The sequence below is a fragment of the Saimiri boliviensis genome, chromosome 16 (assembly GCF_048565385.1).
Source record: "Saimiri boliviensis isolate mSaiBol1 chromosome 16, mSaiBol1.pri, whole genome shotgun sequence".
NCBI lineage: Eukaryota > Metazoa > Chordata > Mammalia > Primates > Cebidae > Saimiri > Saimiri boliviensis.
In genome coordinates this window covers 81,119,109-81,147,008 of record NC_133464.1, presented here as the reverse complement: position 1 = coordinate 81,147,008, position 27,900 = coordinate 81,119,109, and the positions used below count along the sequence as shown (strand labels likewise).

Sequence of the window (27,900 nt, the reverse complement as noted above, 5' to 3'; positions counted from 1 at the left end):
AGGCACTTAAACAGTGGCTAAATGAATAAATAATGAAAAAATTTCAAAGAAAATGAGAAGACTAGAGGAACAAGATATATGGAGAATGTAACACACAAGTGGACCGAATTAAAATTAATGTTATTCTACTTTGGTTTTCATTTGGCCTACTTTTACCCCATGGGAAAACTCACATGTGGGACTTGGACAAGCTAAAAAGACAAAACTTTGTTATTCATGGCTCAAGAAAGCTTTGACAAGCCAAAAGGATACCAGATTCTTGCTCCCTTCTGTACCTGCCAAAATCAATTTTCTAAAGTGGTGTGGGGGTGGGAATAAAATCTAGGCAAGTAAATAAAATTGGTCTACTGGGATCCAACTTCATCAGTGCTGCATCGAAGTACATAAAAAAGAAATACCAAAATCTGTCCTGGGAAGGAGGCCAATTTACAAGTAAGTACTATTGCCATAAGAATAGTGAAATTCTTAAAGGCAGTTCCAATAAGCTGGAGCTCAAAAGTGTTCCTCCTTCTGCACCGCCACCACTTTTCACTCAACTTTGTTTCGGATTTCTGTGCTTTTAAAAAGCATAATATATACAGCAAGGCCCATGCATGAGTGTACTTTAGTTCCTGGCACAAACGAAGGTCTGGATCCATAAACTTAAACTGAAATACTAGAAGAAACATTACATGAGTCAAAAGTCCTCGTTTAAAACGTGGCATAAAGCTTTGAAAAGCGACTGATGTACTTCCTGAACGATGCTTTGTGTGCAACTGCTTCCAACGCAAGACTCGCATTTTTAAATTACTCCCTAGAAGATGGCAAATCTCTCTCCCACCCTCTTCAGCCTGGAGAAGGGTGAGAATTCGTAGGCAACAGGCTGGGGCGGAGGGAATGATCTCTCCCCATCCCTTTCCAGAGGAACAAAACCCGATAAAGGCAGCTAGTGCCGCTCTCATTGCCAACAACACACACACAACCACACAGAGGAAATTTAAACACTCACCCCACCTCTCCCTTCCCTTAAGCAGCAAACGACGCCAAGATCTGCACCACGGTGGCCGGAACCAGCAACTGCTAACAGCCGGAGGCCGCCAGCCTCCTGGGCGCCTGCAGGCGGCGGGCACCGGGCTCCGACTCTCCCTCCCGGAGCAGCCCCACAGCCGAGCCCACGTTGGCCCTGCAGCCCGAGCGAGCGAGGACAGTCGCGGAGGACTAGAGCTCCGGGGAGAGCTGCGGCACCGCTCCGGCCGCCTCCCGGGGCGCGGCGCTGCCCCACACCCGGCCGACGCCCGCACCTGAGGCGGCTGCCCGGAGCCGGCGAGAGGGCGCGCAGCGAGGCGGGCAGGGCAAAGTTACTCACTGGGAAAGCGCGGCTGCCCGGGCCGCGCACGGGCTCCCGGCGCCGCTGCCCGGCACCAGCTCCAGGTCTCCGCAGCCCGCTGAGGAAGCGGAGAACCAGCCCGGCTCCGCTCCGCCGCCGCAGCCGCCGCGGATTTCCTGGCAAGAAACAAACTCCGGCCGAGACTTCACTTCTCAACCGCCCCTGCTGCCTTCCCGGGGGCCAGCGCCAAGGCCAAGCGGCCCAACCCGCACCCGGGCCAATCGGAGGCAGCACAGGGCGGGAGGGGGTGGGCCGGAGGGCGGCTTGGCCTATCCGAGAGCTCGGGAGGCGGGCCAGAAGAGGGACCGTCACTCCCGGGTTAGAGTGAGACCACTCCGCCCTCGCTGCCCGCCTCCCCCACCCGCCCCGGGCTGTCCCCTCCGGCCGCCTGACTCCCCTGCGGAAGCCCCGCTGGCGAGGTGCCTGCGCGCACCCTCGGCAGCCGCCAGGAATGGCACAGCTGGGGAGGGAGCGAACATCCAGGAAAATCGCGGGGAGGGGTGGGGGAGGAGAACAGGTGGCGCTGGGAAGCAGAAACAGAGGTGCGCAGGACCACAGAACAGCTGGACTAGGGCAGGGTCGGGGCCGGCGGCCGGGGGAGACAAAGGGTCGATTCGCGAGGAAGCGCACCTGAGGGAGCGCGGCGAGGGCCGGGACGCAGGGAGCAGGGCGGAGAGCGAGCCCGGGCGGTGCAAGGTTGCCGAGGCGGGGGCTGGGCACCTGGGAACAAAGGTGAGGGCGGGTTCCGCAGGTGAGGAGGGTTGAGGAGCCACGGGGGTAAGGGAAAAAGGACGTCCACTGCGGGAGAGGACGCGCTCCGGGGGTGTAAGGAATTCTAGGACCGAAGAAAGGATGAGGTGGGAAGCAGTTTTCTTCCAAACTCTCACTCAAAAGAGAAAATTTCTTTCCTGCCCTTTTTTGACCCAGTTGAGAATGTAGCTGCAAGCTCCCCAAACACCGCCTTCAACCCTAGTGTTCTGTCGTGACTCATCTCGCACATGACCCCCTCTCTCTCCAAGGTGTGTTGACCCACTAGAGCCTAAGCCTGCTGTCCCACGAAAGGCCCGGGAGGGCGGAGGTCCTGGGAAGGGCCACCCTGGGTCGACACCGCCCCAGTGGGGGAGTCGGGCCTATTTCGGACTTGCCACTGTGAAGGGAAGTGATTTGGGGGCGTCAGGTAAGGCCCCGCTCCTTCACCATCACCTGGTGAAAGATACTAGTGCTGAGCTGGGGCGCCCGCAGGCAGGTCTGGGCCTCGGGGTAAAACGGCGCTAGCCCCGCCCTCTGCCCCACCTGCGGCGGGTGGCCTAGCTGGGGCGCCCAGGTGAGCCACGGGGCGGTGAGCCATCGCCCACCCGCAGCCGGGGCGGGGCTTGGGGGCGGAGCCTCACGCCCCGCCCCGCCGTTGGGCCCTGCCGCGCCGCTGCGGCTCCTCCTCTCTCCTTCCGTCCTCCGCGCCTTCCGTCCGTCGGTCCTTCCTTCCTGCCTCGCCTCCACGCTTCGCGCTATGGGGCAGAGCCCCCGCTACGCTAGCACCACCTGAGGATCCGCAAACCGCCTCCACGATGGAAGAGGACCAGGAACTGGAGAGGTAACGGCCAAGGAGGAGGCGGGCGAAGCGGGCCGCGCCCAAGGGGAGCGGGTGGCCGAGGGGCACGCGGCCCGGCCTGGCAGCCCGGGCCTGACTCCGGGCCCAGGGAAGAGGCATGGAGAGAGAAGGGGGAGGAGACATGAATGTGTTTCAGTTGAGAGGCTGAAAGGTAACGCTAGCTATCAAGGAGGGAAGACAAGTTGGGAGACCAGAGTTAAGTCCCCAAACTGCCCACCCCCATTAGAAGGGCAGCGTGTAAAATCACGCCCCGGGCCTCTGCTCCTTGAGGACGGTACTGATGCCTCTGTCCCTGTAACTACGGCTCACTTTCCTTCTCTGTGCAGATTGCTCCTAAAGCCACTCCTCTGTGCACTGAGCTCTTATCCTCCCTCCTGCTTGACTCCTGGACCTTCCATTCTCCTAGTTTCCTTCTCTTGCAAAATGGAAGCTGCATTCCATTTTGGGCCTGCACATTGATCATCTGTATCCTCTGTTTTTATGCTGGAGCAATCGGGATTTCTATGCCTTTCAACCCCATTTTCATCCTCTAGCAGGGCTCATCCTATTCCAATCTTACCCCTTGCTTGTGACTCTACCAAAGAATATTTTTGCAAACACATAAGTTTGTGTTTTTCTAAGAAAGCTCCCCTTGTGGCCAGTGTGGATGGTCAAATGGAGCATGGAAAAACCGGAGGCAATAAATTAAATATTTATAGAGTTTGTGGAGGCAGGAAAATGAGAGGCAAATAGTTCTGTGTAGCTGGAGTAGATTAATAACGTGTTGCAATGTGATATAGTAAATGGAAAAAGCTAGTGACAAAACCATATTCAGTATGATCTCATTTTTATAAAAAATATGTGTGTAGAAAAATATCTGGATTGAAGACCTCAATGGCTGAAGGCGAGAGGAAGACAGCCCTGGAAATGGTCCAGGCAGCTGGAACAGATAGACACTGTGTGACATTTGTATTGCACGAGGAGGATCATACCCTAGGAAATTCTCTGCGTTACATGATCATGAAGAACCCGGAAGTGGAATTTTGTGGTTACACTACGACCCATCCTTCAGAGAGCAAAATTAATTTACGCATTCAGACTCGAGGTGCCCTTCCAGCTGTTGAGCCATTTCAGAGAGGCCTGAATGAGCTCATGAATGTCTGCCAACATGTGCTTGACAAGTTTGAGGCCAGCATAAAGAACTATAAGGATCAAAAAGCAAGCAGAAATGAATCCACATTCTAGTCCCTTATGCAGTATACAAGGAGAACTGTCCTCTATAGATATTCTCTTCCTGCTGGTGCAGAACTCAGAATTAGAAGTTTGTGATCAAAGCATACTCTGTCCTTCAGAAAGGCATGATTTTAGCTGTTGACCCCTTGCAGCTGTTGGAATCTCTGCAAGAACCTCTGTATTCCTCTAATAAATTCCCTCTTTTATTTAAACTAGTTTGACTGCTTTGTGTTCCATGCAAACAAATGGTCCTCGAGGATGACTTTTTTTTTCTTTCAATAAAGCCAGCATGGAAAATGAGGAAACTAAGAATATTAGACGCCTAGACAAGAACTGATCATGGGAATTAAAAGGAGTATATATCCATGTCTGTAATTGAGGTGGTGGGGGCAAGGGTAGAGACAAAAAGCATGACTCCAGTTAGACTGTGGTTGGTTTAAAAAAAAGAAAAGGATAGGGTGGGGACTTGGCTTGTTGTTAAACTTTTTTGCTTTTTAAAGAATTACATCATTTGCTGTGACTGGTAGACTGGGCAAGGGTGGGGAATAATTTGAAAGAATTGTGAGAATTCTGGGTTTACATGAGAGTTTTAGGTGGTATCAGGCTCCATCTTTGAGGCATTTACAGGAAGGATACCAGTTTACTGCTTGAATTTCAGGATATAGACATTTAGTCATGATCTTAGTAAGGTAAGACATTTTGATTATGTTACAGGAGACGATTGGGATGACTAGATCACATTTTCAGTCCTTAGGTAGGTGTAGCCTAGGGTAACATAGAAGCCCTATTTGAAAAAAGGTGAAGCCAAGGAGAAGGAAAATTCCATGTATGGGAAATGACTGTTCTGGAAAACACATACCCCATCTGCCAGTGCTCTGTGCTTTGAGCCTTGTTTATGCTACCCCTGCTTCCTGGGGCAGTCTTACTCCTGCTGTACTCTTAAGTCAAAACTTACGTGTTGGGCCCCCCAGCCTAGTTTGGGTACTTCTTTGTGCTTTCGTTACACCCTGTGTTTCCTGGCCTTGGCATTTACTACGCTATTGGTAGTGCTCTTCTACCCAGTATACCAACTTGCAGGTCAGCATGATTCTGGTACCTGGAACACCTGACAGGTAGTGGACACTTAGTAAGTACTCTGTGAATTCATGTAATTAGCTATGGCAGGCAGCTTTTCAGTCACTCAAACCTGACCGCTTATACTAGCCTGCCACAGAGCCTACATTTCTTACACGCAATCAACTTTAAAGATATTTCCATATTTTTGAGCACTAGTATGTACGAGGCCTTGGGGATATAGCTATGGTGGATGAGACAGAGTAAGTCCTGTTTTCATAAAGGGTGTGTTACAATAAGAGCCCCTTTTAAAAAAAATTGTGAAGCTCAGCATGGTGGCTCACGCCTGGGAAGCCAAGGTGGGAGAATCACTTGAGCCCAGGAGTTTGAGACAAGCCCGGGCAACATAGGGAGACCCTGTCTCTACAAAAAATAAAAATAAAAAAGCTAGCCAGGCATGGCCTGTAGTCCCAACTACTTGGGAGGCTGAGGTGAGAGAATAGCTTGAACCCAGGAGGTGGAGGCTTCAGTGATCCATGATCACACCACTCTACTCCAGCCTGGGTGACAGAGTGAGAATCTGTCTCAAAAAATATGTAAAACTAAAAACTTGTAATTCTGTGAAAGCAACAAATGTAGGGTCAAGATAGAAAACATGAGAGGAATCTACTTTAGGCAAGGGAGTTAGGAAATGTGTTCTGGAGATTACAGGGAGAGAGCTGGCTGTGCAAAGAGGCAAGAAAATACATTCTGGGGGTATAGCATGTGCAAAGATCCTGAAGCAGAAAACTTGTGGTGTGAGGAACTGAAGATATTGGAAGAAGGTTTGCATGTTTGTAGCACAGTAGTCAAGGAGAAGGATCTGTCCTCGAGTTCGTGGGAGGAAGAGGTGTGGTAGTAGGGATTTTGGATTTTAAGTGCAGTGGGAATGACATCTTCGTTACTTTGATTACAGTGTAGGGAGGAGATGAATTATAGGGAGGCTAGAGTACAGGCAGAGAGAGACACTGTAAAGAGTCGAAGTTACCTACCTGGAAGGATAGAAGCTAATGATGGAGAAGAGAAGGTAGGTGTGAGTTATATTTTAGAATTGTCAAAGAATTGGTACACCTCAGGAATTGAGTGGAAGATTAAGAATCAGAAAGATGACTACTCCCTAGCTTTAGGGCCAATTACTGAAATTGGAAAGCTTAAAATGGAAAATAGATTGGGAGATGGAAAAGATAGGAGTCAAAAGTTTCGTTTTGAACATTGTAAGCAGTGGCTATGTGAGTTGAAGATTGCAGAATAGATCTAAGCTGGAGACAAATTTTGTGAGTCCTTGCCATAAAGATGACAAATTGATTAACAAAATAGAGGGTGACAAAGAAGTGGGCCCAGAACCAAGCCCTAGGCAACTTCAGTATTTAAAGTTTGGGTCAATGCAATGGTAGAAAAATGCAAAAGTAGAGTGTAGAAGCCAAGGCTTTCAAATAGGGAATAGAAAAATGTCACCTGGAGTTAACATGGAGGTCACCGGCCCGTAGCAGCATTAGTTTACTGCCTAAGAAGAGTAAACATTAACACTCATACAGAGGAATGGCTTAGTTTGGTTTTCCAATAAAAGAATCACGAAGACACTGCAAGAGGTGAGTTTAGGTGGGAGCAGGGATGGCGTAGGAGAAGGATGGAGAGTATTATGGTGATAGAAATTCCGGAGAGTCAATGCTTGTTTAAGGGCATTAGCCTTTGAAGATACACCGAAGCTCAAAAAGGATGTGGAAAAGGTTTAAAAGCTTCTTTGCCTCTCCCAAAACTTTGCCTGTGCGGATAGTAAATGGAATTACTTACATGGAGTTTAATTCCTCTGAATCAAGGCCTGTCAGGAGATGAAAACAGAATTTAATTAGTGGACATCAAGGTCCAGACTGATGATAGTAGATAAAGTACAGTGAGAAACACATCCAAAGGCTACCACTCACTGCATCACATGACTTCATTGCACTGAAAAGGATTTGGACTGATCACACAGCATGCAGTCTTGGGTCTCTTTAGGGTGGCCGTAAACTCACAGTTTCATGTAAAACACCTGCAGAAGGCAGTTAGGTGAGGGGAAGGAACTGAAAACTGTTAACCAAGAGTCTGGTATATGTGAAGGGAATCTGCATAGTCTGTAGGGACCTGAGGGAAAGCTGAGTTGGTCCAAAAAGGGCCAGGGAGATGAATATGAATCATACTCATACATAACTGTAATGTGCATCTGATTTTCACTCCAATAGCATTTCATTCTAAATAAACTCATGCCAGTGATTGAAGATCAGAAGTTCTTCAGCTATAAAGTACTATGACTTTTAAAAGGCCAATTATTAAATAATAATATATACCAAAGGCTTTTAATGTAATTCTGAATACTAGCTGGTCCTTTTTATTTTCAAAGTAATTTATAAGCTAATTATTTATAAATTGCATATAGCTGTAACATCTAAGTACTTAGTTGATGTAATGCGCAGGTTAACACAGAATCTCTAGAGATGGAAAGGTGTCTACGTACAAAGTGGTCTCTTCAGTACTGACCCAGAGTGTCTTGTATCTCAAGATACATGAAAGCATATGGCCTTTCACTTCCTATCCTTCTGTTAGTTTCCCTTAAGCGTGTTATTCAGATTTTAGATGGTCTCCAGACCACTAGACAAAGGTCATCTTTTTGGTTAGCATGATTTAAAGTCATTCTTTGTAACAACCTTTAAACTGGGCTCTTAGGAAGTTTACCCAAATCTACCCATCTGTTTTCAAGTACATATTAAGACCCCCAAACCCAGCCTTTTTCTGCTCAAATTCTTAATGTTGCTTTTTCTTCTGCTGCCTTATAAACTATCCTGGTACAGTTACTGTGTGGATCTGGGGTTTTTTTCCCCATGATGAATTCTCAAACTCGTTTTACTAAATCTCTAATTATTTAACTATGCAGTAGGTATGTACCTAATAGGAGCACAGAGCTGAGAAATGGTGGAAATAAGAGAATATGAATTTGTCCTGAAAAGCCTTACGTGGTTTTGGAAAATGCAGACAACAGCTGTACACATGAAAAAGAAAAAAGGAAGTGCCCAAATGTGCAGTGTAGAGTATTATGTGATGAATGCAGAATGGGATGGGTAAAAGACACTACAGAAGCACCCATTCTGTCAGCCACTGAAGATTGCAAATGAGAATTGGTGGCTTATAAAATATCAATAACTGGAATAAATGGTTTCCTTTTTCCCAGTGTAAGAGAGCTGTTGATTCTTGAGCTAGAACTGCCATAAAGTTTTTAGTTTTTTTGTTTTTTGTTCCATGTCATGTGCAGAATGGATGAGTGGAAGGAAACTGGAAGACAGCAGTGTGTTGGGGACATTTGTAATAGTCTAGGTATAATGTAAGGAGGGCATAGTTGTAAGAGAGGAGATAAAAGAATGGATTTTTAAAAATGCTTAAAAGAAGTAACTTCTTAAAAGAAGTAACTTGGGGTGAAGGTCCATAGAAGAGTTGCAGATGACCCCAAACGCCCCATATCCAGGTTCACTTACTACCCCTTTGTTTATGCTACCACTCCCTCACAACTAAAAACCGGTAAGGCAGGATTTATTATTTCTTCTTTCCACCCTGTCCTTACTAATAGGAGTTAGTGGGTGCAACCACCCTTACCTCCTTCCCAGACCCATATCAGAATTCATGTCTTTTACAAGGATATGAAGCCAGGGCTACAGATGTGAAAATTGGGAGTGGGAGAGGAGACCAGGGCAGTGAACAGCCTGGCTCTTGCTGTCTGTGCTCACCGAGTTGCTTGCTTTACAGGGAATGTTTTCATTCATTCGTTCCATGAAGATCATTGAACACATAGTATGTAGAGGCACAGCTTAGGGACCAGGATACAGCAGTGAACAAGTTGACCCACTTGCAGTTTATTTTCTAATGGCAAAGTTAAACAATAAAGAAACAAATGCAAACAAATTGAATTTCAGGTAGTAAAAGAATGATGACAAGGAGAAAACACAGATTGAGTAGTTAAGGAAGGCCTTTCTAAGGAGGCGACATTTGAGCAGAGAAATACAAGAAGAGAGAGACCAAAGATAAAAGGGAATAAGCCCATAATTTTTTTTAAACTTGAGCTTAGATTATTCAGCAATTAAAGCAAAATTATGTACTTTTCTAGAGGAATAAATTGTACATTTTAGCCTTGTGTGTGTTTGTGATTTTTATTAGTGCCTAAATTTTTATCATCTGTGTTTAATCTGTATATGTGTTTACCTAACAATTATAGTAAAGAATATTGAACTACTCTGTGGGAAGGAGGATATGTAGGATATTGGAGGTGTTTTCGATTGGTCGATATATGTATGTGTATTGGTGGGGCTTATTTTAATGGAACTTTTCTTTTTTAGAAAAGTACTTTTTTTTCTTTTCTTTTTTTTTTTTTTGAGACAGTCTCTCCATTACCCAGGCTGGAGTGCAGTGGTACAATCTCAACTCACTGCAGCCTCAACCTCCCAGACTCAAGCAGTCCCCCAACCTCAGCCTCCTGAGTAGCTGAGACTACAGGCATGTGCCACCATGCCTGGCTAATTTTGTTTTTTTGTGGAGACAAAGTCTCACCATGTTCCCCAGGCTGGTCTTGAACTCCTGGACTCAAGTGATCCTCCTGCCTCAGCCTCCCAAAGGGCTAGGATTATAGGTGTGAGCCACCATGCCCAGCCAAAATAGACCTTCCTTAGGAATAGAAGTTGATAGGTGTGGGATCCTGACTATCTTTTCAGTAAGCATAGGCATAGCAAACTGAGGCAGTGTAACATCAGAGTTAAGAGTTATTGGAATCACACTGCCTGGGTTTTGATCCTGGCTCTAGACTTTAGCCATGTGACCTTGTATACACTGTTTGACCTCTTTGTGCCTGACTGTCATTTTCTGTAAATTGGGATAACAATAATACCATATAGGGGTGTTATAACTGTTAATTTAGATAATATATTCAAAGTGCTTAAGACAGTACCTGAACCATAAAGCATGCTCTCAATCAGTGTTATCTATTAATGTTATTGTAATACCATTGATGTTGAACAAGCTAGGTTGGCTTATATTTCTTCAGGGTGAAAACTTTGAAACAAAAAATCTGTTATTTTTCTGTTTACTTCAATCTGGAATATGAATTTGAGAACCTCTATGTTATTTTTCTGTTTACTTCAGTCTAGAATATGAATTTGAGGACCTCTGTATGGAAGGTTATCAATCTGTTAAAGCCATAGCTTTTAAGAAAAATACTTTAAAATAGCCTTCTTATTAATAGGATATAGAAATAAATTATAGACAAATTGCGTTTCTCTTTTTAAAAAGCAATTAAGATTCTGATGGAACATTCATAATCTTCCTTAAGCTTTAAGATAAAGGTTAAGCAGAAAGAAAAGCAAGTTCTATAGCAGATGGATACGTGGCTTGGTGCCAGGTATCTGGAATATTGGTAGGAAGCCAGGGCTCAATTTAGGTCAGTTGATTGTAAAAACTGCATTAAAAAGACTATATGGATTTTTTTTTGAGACAGAGTCTCACTTTGTCACCCAGACTGGAGTACAGTGGTATGATCTCAGCTCACTGCAACATCCACCTCCCAGGTTCAAGCAATTCTCCTGCCTCAGCTTCCTGAGTAGCTGGGACTACAGGCGTGGGCTACCATGCCCAGCTATTTTTTGTATTTTTTAGTAGGGATGGGGTTTCACCATACTGGACAGGCTGGTCTCGAACTCCTGACCCCATGAACCACCTGCCTGGGCCTCCCAAAGTGCTGGATTATAGGTGTGAGCCACCACGCCCAGCCCGATTTTTTAAATCTAGTACTGTTCCTCAGTATATTCCCTGTCTGTTATGCAAGGCATTTCGCATAGCTCAAAAAGAAAAGCTGCATTAGTGCTTTTCCAAGTTTTAGCTTCCTGATTTGAGTCAAACCTCAAAAAAATCATAAATAATATGCCCCGCACCCCCGTTCTATTAAAAGGACTCCAAGAGAAAATCCAGCAGCCTGAAGCATCTAATCAGGCAGAGACTGAACTAGTTGGCTTAAACAACAGCTTGGGATTACAATTTTTGTTTTTCTTTTTCATGGGTGGGAGAGACTTTCTTTTTCTCTACTGACCTCTTTCAAGGCAGTATTGGCAAAGAGAGGGTAGGGACTCTGAAGTCAGAGGACCCGTGGCTCTACAATTCCTGTCTTATGAATGTGGGCAAGTGACTTAACCTTTCTGAGCCTCAGTTTCCTTACCTATAAAATTAGGCTAATAATAACACCTACTACGTAGGGCTATTGTGAAAAATAAATGAAATAAAGTACTTAGCACAATTTCTAGTATACTTAAATACTCAAACATTAGCTACTGCTATTGATACATAGCAGGTTGTTGTTCAAGCCAGTTAGTGGTAGTTAAACTAATAGTCTTCATAGTCAGGTTGTGTCTCATTATCCATGGCAGCCCTCCTGGCTGGCTTGCCTGAGCCTCCCCCCAACCCCCTGCCACCCCACAGCGTCACCTGCGACTCTTGCCATGCTGGCCTTCTCACTTCTTTTATTTATATAAGCCTAACATTACCATTTCAGTGCAGTGGCACTTACCCTTTACTTTCTGAACCTCTCCACCACTAAATCTTCACATGCCCTGTCCCTTTCCAAAGTTGTTTGCTCAGAGAGACCATCCTTGACTGCGTAATAGTCCATTGCTGCATAACAGATTATCCCAAAACTTAGTGGCTGAAAGCAACAAATATTTCTCAGTTTCTCTGAGTCAAGAATCTGAGTGGAGCTTAGCTGGGTGATTCTGACTCAGGGTGTCTGACAAGGCTTTGGTCAAGATGTCATCCAGGCTGCGGTCTCAAGGCTTGCATGGGAGAGGATTTACCCATAAGGTCACTTATATGGGGCTGCTTCGTGCCATGGTAGCTGGCTTCCTGACAGTTAGAGAGAACCCAAGGCAGAAGCCAGTTTTTTTATACCTTGCTCTCAGAAGTGGCATCCCTTTGCCTTTGCTCTATTCTGTTGGTTGGACATGAGTCAGTAAGTCCATCTGAAACTTAAGAGGAGGGGAGTACATGAGGGTCTGAATGCCAGGATGTAGGTATCCCTGGCACCATCTTAGAGGCTGCTTACCCATCACCTTCTCTAAAGTGGCATATGCACCCACATACAAACTTCCATCACTCTCTATTCCCTTACCTTGCTATATTCCTTCATAGTACTCATTGTCAACTGACATTATATTATATGTTCATCAATTTATTGTCTAACTCCACTTGAAAAGTAGCTCCTTGGCGGCAAGGGTTTGTCCTTGTTTGCTTCTGAATCCCCAGCACTTAAAACTGGGTCAGGCACACAGTAGGCTTTCCTTAATGTTTATTCAGAAAGTGAATGAATATATGCATGATTACATATCAGTGTCAGAATATGGGTGCCACAGTAGGGAGAAGGACTGATGGTTTGTTATGACATTATATTGTACACTTATCAGATGACACTTGCAACTCAGAAAGACACCACTGTAACAAGCTTCAAGAACACAAAAAATTATTGAGACAACCATGCCTATCTTTTGGCTTCAGTGGGAGGAAGAACTGGGGGGAGTAGTGGGTAAGCATCATAGACAGCCTTGATAAGGGTGGTTAGGCTTTGTATTCTGTTTCGTTTTTGTCTTCTCTGTGTCCTCAGGAGCCTCTAACACTGCTATCTTCACCACCTTGATCCCATGCTTCAGCTGTTATCTTGTCCCCTGTTGGTCTAAAAAGGTAGAGCATCTCCCACTTGAAGTTGATCGATGGACATGTTTACTTTGCAACAGCAGTATGGGAGAGTGATGTGGATTTTCCTTGGGAAAATCCCCACAGAACTGTAGTAGAGAAAAAGCCGTAGGATTTTTATTTTAAATACCATGACGTGGAAGTGAGGGATTTGATTCCAAGGTATGCTGCTTTTTCAATGCCAAATAGTACACTCATTTCCTAACCAGCTATCTCATAAATCTATGTCATTTACTACAAATAGCATTGCTTTGAAGAAATAACAGAATGCATGCATTTGTTTTCCCAGCAGCTATTTAAGGTTCCTTTGTCTTCCAGGTGCCAGGAATGCAAAGACAAACTTCATTTTGTGCCTACCTTCACAGAGTTTGCAATCCAACTAGACCAAAGAGCTGTGTAGTATTAAATTCCTGAAGAACAGGTGTCATTTATTCCAATTCTTTCACCTCATTAAAATTGCAACCCCCCTCCCTCCACCCAGCACTCTTACCTATTTATTATATTCATTATACATTGCCTTCCCCTCTATTCCTCAAACACACACACTGTAACATAAGCTCCATGAAAGCACAAATTTTTGTTTGAATGTTCACTGATGTATCTATAGCCCCTGGAACAATGCCTGGCTTGTAGCAGGTGTTCAAAAAATGTTTATCAAGTGAACGAGTAGAAGATTGACTCTGTATTATTTGTTTATTAAATACCTCAAAAACTGAACTTGAATTTAAAAATGGAAATAACTATTCTATAAGCTTCAAATTGAGAACCACAAATTTGTGGTTGTGTGTCTTCAACTCCATAGTCTGTCACATGTAGATGACAAGAGACTAGGCCTGTCCAGAAGGAGTCAGACCTAGAGGTTCATTTAGGCAAAGGGTGACCAGAACAGGCGAAGATAGAATGCCAGAGGAATAGGCTATGCAGTAGGAACCAAGCAGATCTGACAGTTATTGCCAGGTAGGTGACTCCAGAGCTAAGAAGAACTGGGCATGTTGTTTATACACACATAAGAAGGCAGGGCTTTGCATCTAGACGGTCAAACTTGGCTGCATTGTGTCTCACATTAGTGAGAACTGACCACCCCACCCAAACGCTGACAATGTTGGTTTTGTGAGCACCTGTTCTACCCATATACCTACTGTGTGGTTTCAGATTTGGGGAATTCACAGACCAATAATATTCCAAAAAAAACTAATGGGGTGAAAGGATGTGGGATTGCTGAAGTTTTATTTTGCCTTTGCTTTGTGAAATGGACTTTCCCTCACTTCAGTGGAAAATTGCCAGAAATCTCAGTCTTTATTTAGGTGACCTAAAGTACTTGAAGGAGAAAACAAAGACTGAAAGCACTCAATAATTTGATGTCTCTTGTGCCATTTTTATCATGTTAGCTCCACAATAAGATGAACAGACTCTTGCACTTTTCCCTTGAGTCTTCATGAGCATTGTCTACAACTGTTAATAAGTTACATGGAATCTATGAATAAATTTTCATTGGAACTCAAATTTCAAGTGAAGGATCACCCAACTTTGCGATCTCTCATCTAACGTTATTTCAGATCCTGATTTGCTTCTTTCCTCTGTTCTGCATACTGAAACATAAGCACTGGTGCTTGGAATACTTAACAAGGGAGGTTTTTGTTGTTGTCATTGCTTCCAAATGGGATTAAAATAAACTTGGTAATATGAGCTTCACTTATCATCTCATTCATCCCTGAAGATGAAGAGTAAGAGTACCATCATCATGTTCTTGTCAGAGTAAATGAGTTGGATTTATGTTCTTTATCAGACCTTGTCATCGAAGCCCTCTAGACTTGATTCTACTTTTTATTCTAGTTTTACTTCTGCTTTTTGTTTATTGGTTTGTTTACATGGCAAAGATTGCAGTTTGTCCTTAAATGGCTGGAAAATATTAGGGATTCTAGGGATTTATGATTAGAAACTTATGATTAGTTTGTTTCTAATCATAAGCAAAGATTGCTCTTTGTCCTTAAATGGTTGGAAAACATTAGAGATTCTAGGGGTTTATGATGAGGAACTGTTGTGCTGAAAATGTCTGTCTTTAGAAGTGTTAGCTTACAGGTGTGTCACTGTCTGCTGCCCAGACTTGCAGCAAGCAAGCAGAGGATTCCCTTCCTATTTGCTGGTTCTAATAAGTTGGTCCCCATCGGAGAGCAATTATGGATCAGAACAAGCTAGAACATGAGGAAGCCAACTAGGCTTATTCCTGGCCAAAAGCAGACAGCCTAACAGACACGTAACTGTGACTGTAAAGTAAGAAGACTGATTTGCCTGATCAGGTAGGAAAACCAGTTTAATCCTCCTTCAAGGTAGATAGTGTCTTTTACCATTTATAGAAAAGGCAACTGAGACCTGGGGAAGTTAGGTAACCAGCCTAAGGTTATATGACTAGTAAGTAGATAGGAACCCAGGGTGGCCTTACTCCTTAGACTCTGTTTGTTGTTGTTGTTGTTGTTGTTGTTTGACCCAGGGTCCCACTCTGTCACCCAGGCTGGAGTGCAGTTGCGTGATGTTGACTCACTGCAGCCTCAACCTCCTGGGCTCAAGCAATCCTCCCACCTCAGCCTCCTGAGTAGCTGGAACCATAGGTGCAGACCACAAAGACTGGCTAATTTTTGTATTTTTTATAGAGACGGGGTTTTGACATGTTGCCCAGGCTAGTCTTGAACTCCTGAGCTTAAGCTGTCCACCTGCTTTAGCCTCTCAAAGTGCTGGGATTAGCCACCACGCCTGGCCAAACTCAGCTTTTAATAGGCATGATGTCGATGTTACCTGCCTTGGACCCATGTGAAGATAACAGCGTTGCCAGAGCATATGCTCCAAGGACAGTTGAAGAGACAAAATTGTCAGCATAGCCGGAACATGTGGAAATGGGGCTGTTCTTTATAAATCTTAAACATGAGAAGAATCGAATACATGAAAGAGTAACTTGTTAAGAACCCAGATAAAGATCTACTGATAATACTTAGTTCGTGAAAATACCATTTTCCATATTATTAAGCCTTATTAGCATTATCTTTAAATATGTTCGTTTTAACTTTTTCATCTATATTGTGCCAAGGCAGCACTTGATCATCCTCAAAATATAGAAACTTTTATTCATGGCTTGAATAAAATAAGGATACACATTATTTGCCAGGACTCTGGATATGAAGTCAGAAAGCTCTAGGGTAGCGTCAGCTGTGCCCCAGCTGGTTGACCTCAGACAAAGCAGCTTCCTTAAGCCTTGGTTGCCTAGCCAATAAAAGGGAAACAGGAATGCCAAGGGTTCTTCTGAGACTCAATGAGAGTCTCAATTTATAGAATATATATTATTCTATAAATTGCCATGCACTTGATATTATTTTAGTTAATATACATAACTACCAGTAGTATATCTATAATTACTATTGAAATTATAACTATGAAATGATTGTTTAAAAAATTTTTTTAAATAACTTAGATTTGTTCAGTGCTTTATAGTTACAAAATAACTATATATATAATTGTATTTAATCCCCACAAGAATTCTGGAAGAGTAGTAGAAATATCTTCATTTTAATCGCATAGCTCTGTGACCTTGAATATCACAGGATCACAGAGCTAGTAGGTACAGAAGTAGGACTCATTTTCTCACCACTATGTTGTGGCTGCTTTCTTATTCTCTTAAGGTGACTTGATGGTGTCCTAGATTTAAAACCATAAAGGAAGAACTGCATAATCTGTCTTCTAAAAGCATTGAGAGGTGTTGTAGGGACTACATAAAGATAGAACAGTTACTGAGTAAGTCTGTTAAGTCTGAATTTTTCAGGTAAGAAATTCTGCTCTGAAGCTTGTGTATTTCAGATCACAATAATCATAGACACTTCGGATAGCATTGGGATGGTGTTAGTGTTGGTGCTTACAATGTTGTTCTCTGAAGGTAATGATGCTGGGCCAAAATATTATAATCTGTCTCCTCATCGTTTCTCCCTAGGGTGACCATACGTGCCATCTAGGCTTTGAAAGGAAAAAAATAAATGTTAACAATTTTGAGTTAAATTTTCAAAAACCAGATATTATTTAGTGTTAAACTAGTTGTTAACTTCTCTAAACCATAATTTCCTTGGCTTTATATGACAAAGTTAAACTAGATGGCCTCTAAGTCTAACATTTGAAAATTTTTTCCCTTATATTTTTTATTAACATAGATTGTATTTAATGAGCCTTTACCTGAACATTTTTTTTCCTTGAAAATTATAGTGAAAAGATCCTTGGAACTTTTCTAAAAACACTAGGCATATAGGAATTAATATTAATATAGTGTATGTCCCATCTTGTATCAAGCAAACGCTAAGAGAGAATTGTAAATTTAGGGGTCTCATATTTCAAATGAGATGTGAAAGTGTGGTCCACGCATTTGTACTGAAAATGAAGTGCCCCTTTTTTGGTAAGCCTAAGAGTGTATTAGACTTTGGGAGGAAGCCAAATTATGCTGTTTAGATAATCAGCATGATCTGTCTCTCAGAATTTTCCCCTGCAGTCTCAATTGGGTACCTATTCTATTTTTAACTTAGTTCTAAACTCTTTGTTAGCATTGCTCCATCCAATTAAACTGCAGCTGCTGTGCCATCCCTAAAGATTGTTTATGTTTCAGTGGATGAGATGGTCCTAATATGTACAGCTACTTAAAGTATAATTTTAATTCATGGACAAGAAAACATTATGTTTAAATTCTGGATATTTTGTAAAACAGTGCATAAACATTGGCTGTAGAACATGCTTTCACATTTCCATTCTTGGTTATATCATCACATATAATTTACAAGCCTCTGAAAAAGTGTGGTGTTAAAAGTTTGCTGGGTTTTGGTTGTCTTGCAGCTGGTTTCTGATGCCAAAATCATCAATTATATTACTCTCTGTTGTTTCTTTCTTTTGGCAGCTGATGTGTTGTTGGTATATGTGGTATGATCTAAAGTAAAGGTTGGATTAATCAGTAATGGAATTTTCCATGCCTTGGGTTTGTCTCCTATAGAGATTAGTCTCCATGAGCTGCTTCCCTCTCGGTTAATCTCTACAGCCTTTCTAGTGGTTCCTCCTGTGCTGTTGAATTCAGCATCTGTAAGAATGTATTTGTATTGTATCAGAGCTCTACAACTTTGGCCAGCTAAGAAGGAAGCATCTCTGGGATCTTTGAATGACAGTATAAAACCTTATTTGCGCAGTTGCGCACTTGTTCAGTGGACCATCTAAGTTCATCACTTTGAACTTTTGTAAACATTTTTCTTAAAGGGATGCTGCTCTCAAAGTGAGGCTTATGTGTATGTTTAACTGCTTAATTCTATTAACTACTCCTTTATATAAATGTAGAGTTTTTGCCCAAAACACTTGTGTATATATTAACTGTTTTTAATTGTAAAATGGGATTTAAAATTACCTTGTTCTACTTAATTTCATTGCTATATAAATTGTTACCAGAAAAACAACTTGAAACTTGACAGTGCAGGGTTTAAAACAGGCGTCCCCAAACTACGGCCCCCCGCCGCACTTCAGGAAGGGGCACCTCTTTCATTGGTGGTCAGTGAGAGGAGCACAGTATGTGGCGGCCCTCCAACAGTCTGAGGGACAGTGAACTGGCCCCTGTGTAAAAAGTTTGGGGATGCCTGGTTTAAAGAGTTAAGAATTCACCCATGGGTTTTAATATATTAATTTTTTTTTTTTTTTTTTTTTTTTTTTGTAGATAGGGTCTTATTACATTGCCCAGGCTGACCTCAAACTTTTGAGATCAAGTGATCCTCCCACATCAGCCTTCTGAGTAGCTGGGACTACAGGCATGTGCCAGCCTTTTGAGTAGCTGGGACTACTGGCATAATTTTTTTTTTTTTTTTTTTTTTTTGTATAGAACAGTTTTGTAGTTAATTATTGATGTAGAAAATATTGTCTATGTATATATGTACTATTTTTTCAAAATCTCTCCTTGCCAGTTTTGTAGAGGAAACCACCATAATTCCTTAAAGCCATGTTTGGTGCCTAGAGTGTGAAAGACAGAAAATGCCGGGTGATCAAGATGAGGCCTGGTCTGGCAGTCCCCAAGGCAGGAGGGAAGCACACTCCCTCTAAAGTGAGCTACACCCTCTATTTCATTGCTTCATCGTCTCCTGTCTCTAAGGCAGGACTCTACCTTGTACTGAGTGGCCAAAGGGCTGTCACTGAACCTGTGATGTTGTCTGTGAGGTGCAGGCTTTTTCTTCTTCCTATCTCATTGTGTATTGCTGGATTTCCAAGAATTATAAGTATACATATATTTTCTTCCTAGGGTTAAAACTTGCTTTATTCAGGTAACGACAGGTAAATTATTTATCTTGAAATAGTGTTTTCAAGACACTAATTTCTATGTGTGTTTTTAAATGAAAACAGTTTTTAAAGAGCATGAAATCAGATGCCAAAAATCCTACATATTCTAGAACTTTCTTTCATTTTTTTTTTCCCCTATTCCTTGGCTCTTAGCTCTGAGTATAATTTATAACCATTTGATGAATCAGAGACTGAAATCTATAAGGGGTGGACAGTTTGTTTTCTAGCAGATTACTGCAGCCTTGACACACTGAAGAAAATAGCTTCAGGGCTGACCAGACTTTCTGCTGAATAGGCCATCCTTGGGGCTGAGATCCAAGAACTCTGAGGTATAGTTTAGGACAGTCTACAGAGAACTGCAGATGATTTGTATAAAATAAAGCTCTTTTAGGTTTAAGAGAGTGATTTACAGACCCTGCTTTTGATGAGATGGTTTTTCTGATATGTGGTGTTTTTATCAAAGCACAGTATACCTACCAAACTTCTCCCTCATTAAAAAAAAAAAAAAAAAAAAAAAAAAAAAAAAAAAAAAAAAGCTGTAGAGGCAAACTTTAGAGACTTATATTGTAATGTTTTCTTTTGTTCAATTTCTGTGATGTTTTTCCTGTCTACATTTTGAACAGCCATTTGCTGAGAGTCTAAATTTTATTTTATATTTCTGCTTTTTGGTCTTCTGGCATTTTTCCTATCCTTCACTAAATTCAAGCAGCTGCCATATTAGCTTTTCTTTGCTTGGATATTGGCTCCCTTTCACGCCTGTCTTTCTAGACTTTAAATCCCTTTTTCTTTTTCAGTTTTGTTTTCATCAGTTTTGTTCTCCAAAGTATCTGTTCTCTTAAAGAGATAGCAAAATACATTTTATTGAGTAAAAGAGCTCAAGAATTATTTGACCTTATATTCTTTGTGTGGATTTATTCCCCCAAGTAAACTTCCATAGACTGTAATATTTTTAAACCTAACATTTGGCTTATCAACAGATCTACTCTTCCTGTTATTGTATTGTCCATGGGCTTTTCTGTTCAGAGTTTACTATTTCCTAAGTAACCCTGTCACCACCACCCCACAAAGTTATTTTCAGTAAGAGATGCTTTTCTTTGTAGCTCATATAAAAATTTACCATGTCACATTTACTCAGATTTTATAATATGAATGGAAAAAGAATCATTGTATTTTCTGTCTCAGAATTTAAGAATAAATATTTGTAAAAATACTTGCTGCTTTAAAAATGAGGTCAGTAGACCTACAGTGAAGTAGGTGTCTTATGAACTAAGAAACATGTTTTCCCTAGGAGCTAAATGTTAAGAATTAACCCACATTTTAACTGAAGAAGTCACCTCTCTATAATAGTAATCCACTTGCTGAGGCCATCTATAAATGGATAGTTGCAGATTTGAAAATGTTGAAGTCCAGATGAGGGGACTTGAGTTTTGTCTTTGCCAGAGGAGTTCTTGTCATGATAAGTACCATTAAATATTGCTGCTTTACTTGCCTCTTTCCCTAGACTGAGCTTCTTGAGGACTGGGATCGTGATTTGTAATAGAGCTGTGGTGTAAGGGTTAAGATCCTGCGACCTAGAGTCAGATTGCCTGGGTTCACATCCCAGGCCCTATCACTTATGGCTATTGTGGCCTTAGTTAAGTTTCTTGGCTTTTTCTTATTTTCTCCTTATTTCCTTATCTGTGAAACGGTAGCTACATAGAGTTGTGAGGATTAGCTGTAAGGTACATGGTACATGAGTATTGTTACCATTATAATTTTCATCATATCCTAATGGTGCATATTATAACGATATTCAAAGGAGAATTGCCTGGACCCTTGATGAGGAGACCAGCCCTATATATATAGATGCCTCTGTCAGTGGAGATCCAGTGCTCAGTGCAATTAACAACCAGGAAATACCCTCCTCATGTTTTGATCTGCATCCTTAAAGGAAACTGTGTTTAAATATGTGAAGATTGTACCAATGTTGACTTTCCAGTGGATACTACTTTTGAGTATGGAAAAGTTTTGAGCGGCAGAAAAGTTAAAAGAGAAAAGACATTAACTCGTCAAATCCTTCATCTTGCCGTGAATGCAATAGATCCTTCAGTAAGAAAATATTACTTCTCACTAGTGCTCAGCTTCTATTTTCTTGCTTGTTGTAGTATTTCAGTTCATGGTTCTGAAGATACTCATGATTTAACACAGTACTTGAAATAGTTGCACCTGGAAACTGAGTAACATTTTGCAACGTTAAATCATATTACACTTATATTTGTATATATGTAGGTCTGTGTGGAACATATAAGAAATTTGACACTGATTCATAGATTATTTTCTTATTTTACATTTTGTTTTTGAATACTTTTAGACTATTATGGTTTATAGACATACAGTCTTCACTCAGTATCCCTGGGGGATTGTTTCCAGGACCCCTGTGGATACCAAAACCCACAGTTGGCTCACGTCTCTGATATAAAATGGGATAGTATTTGCATATAACCTACATGCATCTTCCTATATACTTTAAATTATCTCTAGCTTGCCGATAATCTATGTAATCCTTTATTACTAATATTACATTGTGCTAGGTATGATCTGGTATTACCTAGTAATACTATGTAAATTCTATGTAAATAGTTCTTATGCTATATTGGTTTTTATGTTATTTTCATTGTATTATTAATTTTTTTTTTTTGCTTCTTTAAAAAAATATTTTTAATCCATGTTTGGTTGAATCCACAGATACAGAGGGCCGACTGTATACTCTTATGCTTACAAAAAAAAGGAACAATGCTTTTTCAATACAAATGCCTGGTACCATACTTTTACATCTCATGTGAAATGTTGAATTCCTAAATTCACAATTCTCTATTAGCATTTGCTTGATAGCAATTGGGCCATATGCTAAACTTCTATATTAATTCCTACACATCTGGTATTCCTAGATAAGCCTCAAGTCAAAGTATTTACAAGGCCCCTTTTCCTATCATTTGTAAGGAATGAAACAGTGTTTAATTTATATGAAAATCTTGATTATAACAATATAATTAGGGACTTTATTAAAATCAATGCAAGAAAATAAGTTTCATGGAATAAATATATACAAATTATTTCTGCCTTTCCCTATTAATCCAAATATTACCGACCCTTAATGGGGGTATAATCAATAATCAATATGTGCAATAAGTTAATTCTGTTATTTGATACTTCGCTGACTTTTAGCCATTTCAAAAAATGGCTATAAATATTTTTAATTTTTGTTATAATGTCATATTTTTCAAGATAGCAGGAAAGAATATATTTTAATATTTTAGCTTATTTTATAACTTTTACATATTTGGAAATACTGTATGGGGACTTTATTTGTCCCTCAGTGGGCCTATAAAGAAGGAGTAGTGGTTACATCTATTGATGTAGAGCAAACAGGGAGATTGGGAAAGGCTTGGTGGAAAGAGTAATGTCAAAGCTGAGTGTCTGGTGAGAAGGTTGTGAGTGGAGAGTGATTTGGACAGAGGACATGGCCTGAGCAAAGCCTCCCTATGCATGTAACAGCAAATGTAGTGTTGCAGTTGGTGAGGGTGTCTAAGCCATCTTAGGTCTCTGGACTGCCAGAGCCAAGGCCCTAGATGTGGTGATCCCACAGAGCATCCATGTGGCAAGGCCTTGCACAGACAGGTCAATAGCCCCACTGTGATATCTCACCCTCTTTGTAGTGGCACCCTCTACTCCAACACTAGGCACTGTCCTCTCGAAACACAATTAGCATCTCCACTAAGAAATGGAGTTCAGAGGATGTTAACGTGTATGAATGAAGTGGGCTTTTGCCCACTTACAATGAAGCAAAAGAATAATACTGGAAGCTAAACAAAGGCCATTTATCTCTGATCAGTAGCTCACTAAAGGGAAAAGTGTTTTCTAAATCTGAAACCTTCCTGAGATTTTCAGGCAGCCCTAAAGGATCAAAGTCCTCAATCCTAACAGAAAAGATTCCAACTCTGCCTCATTCTGTGTCTTTGGTCAGTGTCTGTGGTTTCCCAGTCTGCCCCAGTGTTTGATAACGCTAAGGATATGTGTTGCTGTTGTGCCCCTGTTCGTTTGGCCACTGCAGGGGATTGCTCCCTCAGGAGCCTGTAGCTATTCATTTTTTTTTTTTTCATTACATTTATTTGCCCAGTGACATACTGTCTTTTTCTCTTTTCTCTTCTTTTCACCTCCTTTGTCTTTCCTCCTCATTTCACCCATCATCATCTATTCTGGCTACAGATGCAGTATTTTTATTTTTAAATACTTGCATTTGTGTCATGTCCCACACATACCCAGAACCCATTTATTCCCCAGATCTTAACTTAGTACCTACCATGTGCCAGGCATAGAGAAAACTAGGTTGAAAAAGACAGGTTCCCAGACCTCTAGGAGTGTAGTCAAGTAAAAAATAGCTATCATGTTTCTTGTGCTTCTTATAAAATACAGAACACTTGATTCCAAATCAAATACCTTATTTTATCCTCATAACAACCCCATGAGGTAATCATTATCATCATTGCAAAAAGCAATCTGCAGTATCTTTGTCTTATTTTTCCACCAGTGCTTAAAATACTACTTTCTTCTATCTCTCTAGTTCTTGTGGGCATGAAATCAACAAAGGATCTCATTAATCTTCCTTTCAAACTCATATTCTTCTATCACCTTCCAGTCTTTTACCAGGATAAGTTCTTAAAAATTCGGCACCTTTTCTCATGATTTTAGTATAAATGAATACTGGAGCTCCCTCCTAGATGATCTATTATTTGCTTTCAAATTACGTATATGGCTCTTTATTTTATATGCAGTCCCTAACAGCCTCTTCAGGGAAGAGCCTTGTTCACCATATAAATCACAGTAGCTTATATTTAGCAAGTGCATGATATAGATTAGTTAAATTTAACTAAATGTAAGATTAATTTCTTTTGCCTCTAGTTTATGTCTGTGAATAATTATTTTCATTTCCCAGATGACCTCAGCGTTTCTATTGAGTTTTACCTTACCTGTAAAAACGCTTTTCACAATTTGAATTTTTTTTCCCTTTCTTTAGAACTCATACGTGACCCCAGACAATTTGATATTTTACTGAAGTTAAATAATGTTATTTCTAAATTTTTGTCTATGTCTGTAATCAAAATACTAAGTCATAAAGAACCCAAACTTTGTCCTGAGGTTTCTACAGATCCCTGTGACTACTAAACCACTAGTTAATACTGGCAGGTTATGAACCTATAAGCAGTGGTTTGCAGGTGTTCAGAGTGATTTGATCATCTGTCCGTATTTTTTTTATCTGTGATCTGACATCAAAGCTTTACTGAAGATCAAGTAGATAGTTCCATTTTTCTCTCTAAGCTTTATCACTCCATTATGAGAAGAAATTTAGATTGCCATAGCAAGGTTTCTTTTACATCTATGTGGACAGCTCCACAAACATAAACATGTTTGCCTTCAGCACTGATAATGTGTTGGGCCTTTTAGATGACTTCCCAGTCAACAGCAGCAAATGGTGCTGTAGTCATTTCTGCCAATATTCTAAGAAGTCTCCGTTCTTGTCACCAAGTCATGCTTGTTTGAACACATCAAGAAGAGAGTAGTCTTATTAAACGATGTGTTGCCTGTTTTGAACCTGTTTTTCTGTCCATCATGTGACAGATACTGTACTCTCTAGTTAGCTGATCAAAGGAGACTTTTTTAAGACAGACACAAATGAGGAAAATTTTCAGCCTTTTGTTCCTGACTTTCCTTCACCATCGCACGAAGATGCCTATAGCTCCATCTGACTGACTTCGTCATTTTTTTTAAGCAGTTATTTGAGATTTAGCTTCTCTGATTTTATTTCTTTAAAATTTTCATTTTCCTACGTTATTATTTAATTTGCCTCTCAATTTCTGGTGCTTTATTTCAGTTGCCTTCAATTTCTTGCTATCCCCTTCTGTATACTGGAACAGTTAACCCTCAGTTGATTAAAGTGATTAAAAAGAAACAGACCCAGATAACTCAAAATTAATTTGTTTGACTTTGGATTTTAAGATGATTTTGTACCAGATTTGCATTCCCACTTGGGTTTTATTTAAGCTGCTATTATGATCAGTTGACATTCCTTAAGCATGTACCAGCTGGCTAATGGAATGAACAGGCAGGCCTGGGCTGGGCTAGGATGGAAAATTGGCTGGAGATAATACACACATGGATCATTGAAAATTGATTGTGGTTTGCTCCTGTGCGCAGAAAACCTTCTGCTTAATGACCCAGCTCTCTTGGGTCTCCATGGAACTTAGTATTCTAATATAATTAATTGGTTTTACAAAGAAACCTTCAAGATACTGAAAAGAATCAAGTATAAAAAGTAGCATACCAAGAACTAAGTTTATTTCTGAATAATTTTTTTGTCTTTTTTGTTTTTTTCCTTTTTTTATATCTGAATAATTTTTTAATTGTTCAAGTTCTGTATGTACTTTGTTCTTATATATTCTATTTGCTTTTCCTATATTTTAATTACAGTTTATACTTCCTTCATCGTCTCATTAAAAACTATCTTGTGTCATGCACATTGATGTTTCATGATCTTTGATAATTTAAGTATTTTGTCTCAGTGATAATGTAGAGTAGAAACTGGATTTATAATTTCCTCACCCAATAATTCATCAATGAGATTTCTAGAGGAAACAACAGAGGCTGCAGTAGTGGGGAAGCTGCTGTTTTTTCCTCTTCATTTTGAAGTTAGTGATAACTGTTTTAAGGTCAGCATACATGATTGCTAGAAATTGTTGTTTTCTTCTTTGGAAGTAAAGCTCTGTAGAGGGAGCTTATGCAGGAGAATTTTGGGTGGGAAGTAGCGAATGCTCAACATTCTTAGGAGAAAATAGTGATCAGTCTTCCTTCATTCCTTCCGCGTCTCCAGGATCAGCCTGTCCCCCAGTTCTCTTTGAATGAATGCAGGAATGACACTCTGTTAGGCCTTTTTCTTTTCCCATTTATTTTATTTTTTCCTTTTAATGAGAAACGATTTCTCCAGGATTTGCTGTGCAGATGTTTGTGGAGGAGATGGTCTAACAGAAGGATCAGATGAAACCCAGCCTTAAAAACAGAGGTTGAGTTTTGTTGCTTTGTTCCTCTTCCTTGTTGCCCTCTCCTCCTTGATCATTAGCAGTGTTCCTTTGGGCAAGTTAGTCAATGTCCCTGAATATCACTTCCACATTTGTAAACTTGTGGTAATAACTATGTTATCATGGTTACATAGGATAGTACTTGGTATACTTAAAGCTCTACATCGGCATTAATCGTTGTTAAACCAATTGCAGATACCTAACGTGGGTAGATCCCAACCATGGGAATGGGTCACTCTGCACCGCATTGGCTGTGGACAGCGGCTAAGCCCCCCTTACTATGGGAACACTGCAGACCAGCTGATTGAGCGCCCTTCTTTCTACCCAGTCTCTACTTCTCCTTTTATGGTCTTTAATCCTTGATGAATCTGTTTCACCGCAGGCAGTCTTTCTCATACATATACCTTCTTTTCTCTTTGATTGTACTAGTAAACCAGAAGGCATCCTTAAGTGTGCCAGGTAAAGTTAATAACAGTGCTGGAGGCGGTTTTAAGTAGAATTGAAACGAAAGAAGAGTCACTGTCAAACTTCATAGCTCTTGAAAGCACCTGGAATGTGCCTCCAGGGTCTCTGCAACAATCTCTACTATCTTCTGCAGATAGATGTATAGCATTTCAGCTGGATTCTGACTCAAATAAGCTTCTGTAGTCTGGTCCAGAAAACTAGGCAAACATTTTAACATAGTTTTTATGGGAAAATGCATTCTAGTTTATTTATAACTGATATATATTTTGTTCATAATTGGGGAACTGCCCCAAACAGGTTTTTTTCCTGATTATTTTTGACCATTTATTTTGACAGAAGGAGAGCACATAGGTGGATCTAAGTATGATTGATTATCTCTTTGTATTTTGAAACTACCACACTAATTTATGGGAAAGGAAGAGGCATATTTGGAATATTTACACACTTTAATTTTTTTAACTTAAATCTGTAAGGGTGAAAAAGGATCTCTTTTGGAATTAGGATAAATTTTTCTTGAACTACTGTAAGAGACAAAGTCCCCAGATTATTTCAGCCAGCCATATCATTATTCTAAAGAGCTGGAAGAAACAGCAAATGTGGTCATCAGATGCATTTACCTCTTGTGATTCCATAAGGCTGGGCTGTGAAACCTGTGATTGAGGAAGTTCAGAGGGTAAGAAGGTACACCTGTCGGTAAATAGGCAAGCATGTCAGTTCCTCATTGACCCGAAGCAGTGGGCCCTCCCAGGAAGGATCAGAAAGTGTCAAGCTGCTGAGTTAATTGAAAAGACATCTTTCAGAGATCTCAGTAAGAGTTTATTTAAAAATGGTTATACAAAATCAAGCAGATGTATTTTTGATGATTAAGAAGTGGTGAAATAGTTTTAAAGCATAGTATTAACAATATGGAGGTAAAAAATGAGAAACATGAAAAAAAGTTGAAATTGTTTTCTTTGGTGGGTAGGGCAGGA

General features: G+C 40.9%; 4 protein-coding genes across 5 annotated transcripts in view; 3 read left to right on the top strand and 1 right to left on the bottom strand.

Annotated features, from left to right (window-relative positions):
* The window catches only part of LNX2 (ligand of numb-protein X 2), a 74,719-nt gene extending 73,284 nt beyond the window's left edge, over positions 1 to 1,435 (bottom strand). Inside the window, exon 1 of one of the 2 annotated variants that reach the window (XM_003919723.4) lies at positions 1,346 to 1,435. The gene's annotated coding sequence lies outside the window, so the exon portion shown is untranslated. Of the gene's footprint in view, positions 1 to 988; positions 1,213 to 1,345 lie in introns of those variants that run through there. The other variant, XM_039473217.2, reaches the window with a different exon arrangement.
* On the top strand, positions 725 to 2,957 carry LOC141581534 (uncharacterized). Its single transcript, XM_074387353.1, has 4 exons — positions 725 to 840; positions 1,011 to 1,155; positions 1,202 to 2,098; positions 2,294 to 2,957. Exons 1-4 carry the CDS (start codon positions 725 to 727, stop codon positions 2,303 to 2,305), a joined length of 1,170 nt encoding a protein of 389 aa, XP_074243454.1. The 3' UTR covers positions 2,306 to 2,957.
* LOC104650382 (DNA-directed RNA polymerases I and III subunit RPAC2) lies at positions 2,874 to 4,399 on the top strand. The gene is made up of 2 exons (XM_010332955.3): positions 2,874 to 2,957; positions 3,824 to 4,399. Exons 1-2 carry the CDS (start codon positions 2,932 to 2,934, stop codon positions 4,197 to 4,199), a joined length of 402 nt encoding a protein of 133 aa, XP_010331257.1. The 5' UTR covers positions 2,874 to 2,931; the 3' UTR covers positions 4,200 to 4,399.
* Positions 2,874 to 27,900, top strand: part of LOC101038258 (protein POLR1D) — a 44,743-nt gene continuing 19,716 nt past the window's right edge. The window contains exon 1 of the mRNA XM_003919724.4: positions 2,874 to 2,957. Coding sequence (XP_003919773.1) covers positions 2,932 to 2,957 — 26 coding nt within the window. The 5' untranslated portion in view covers positions 2,874 to 2,931. The remainder of the gene's footprint in view (positions 2,958 to 27,900) is intronic.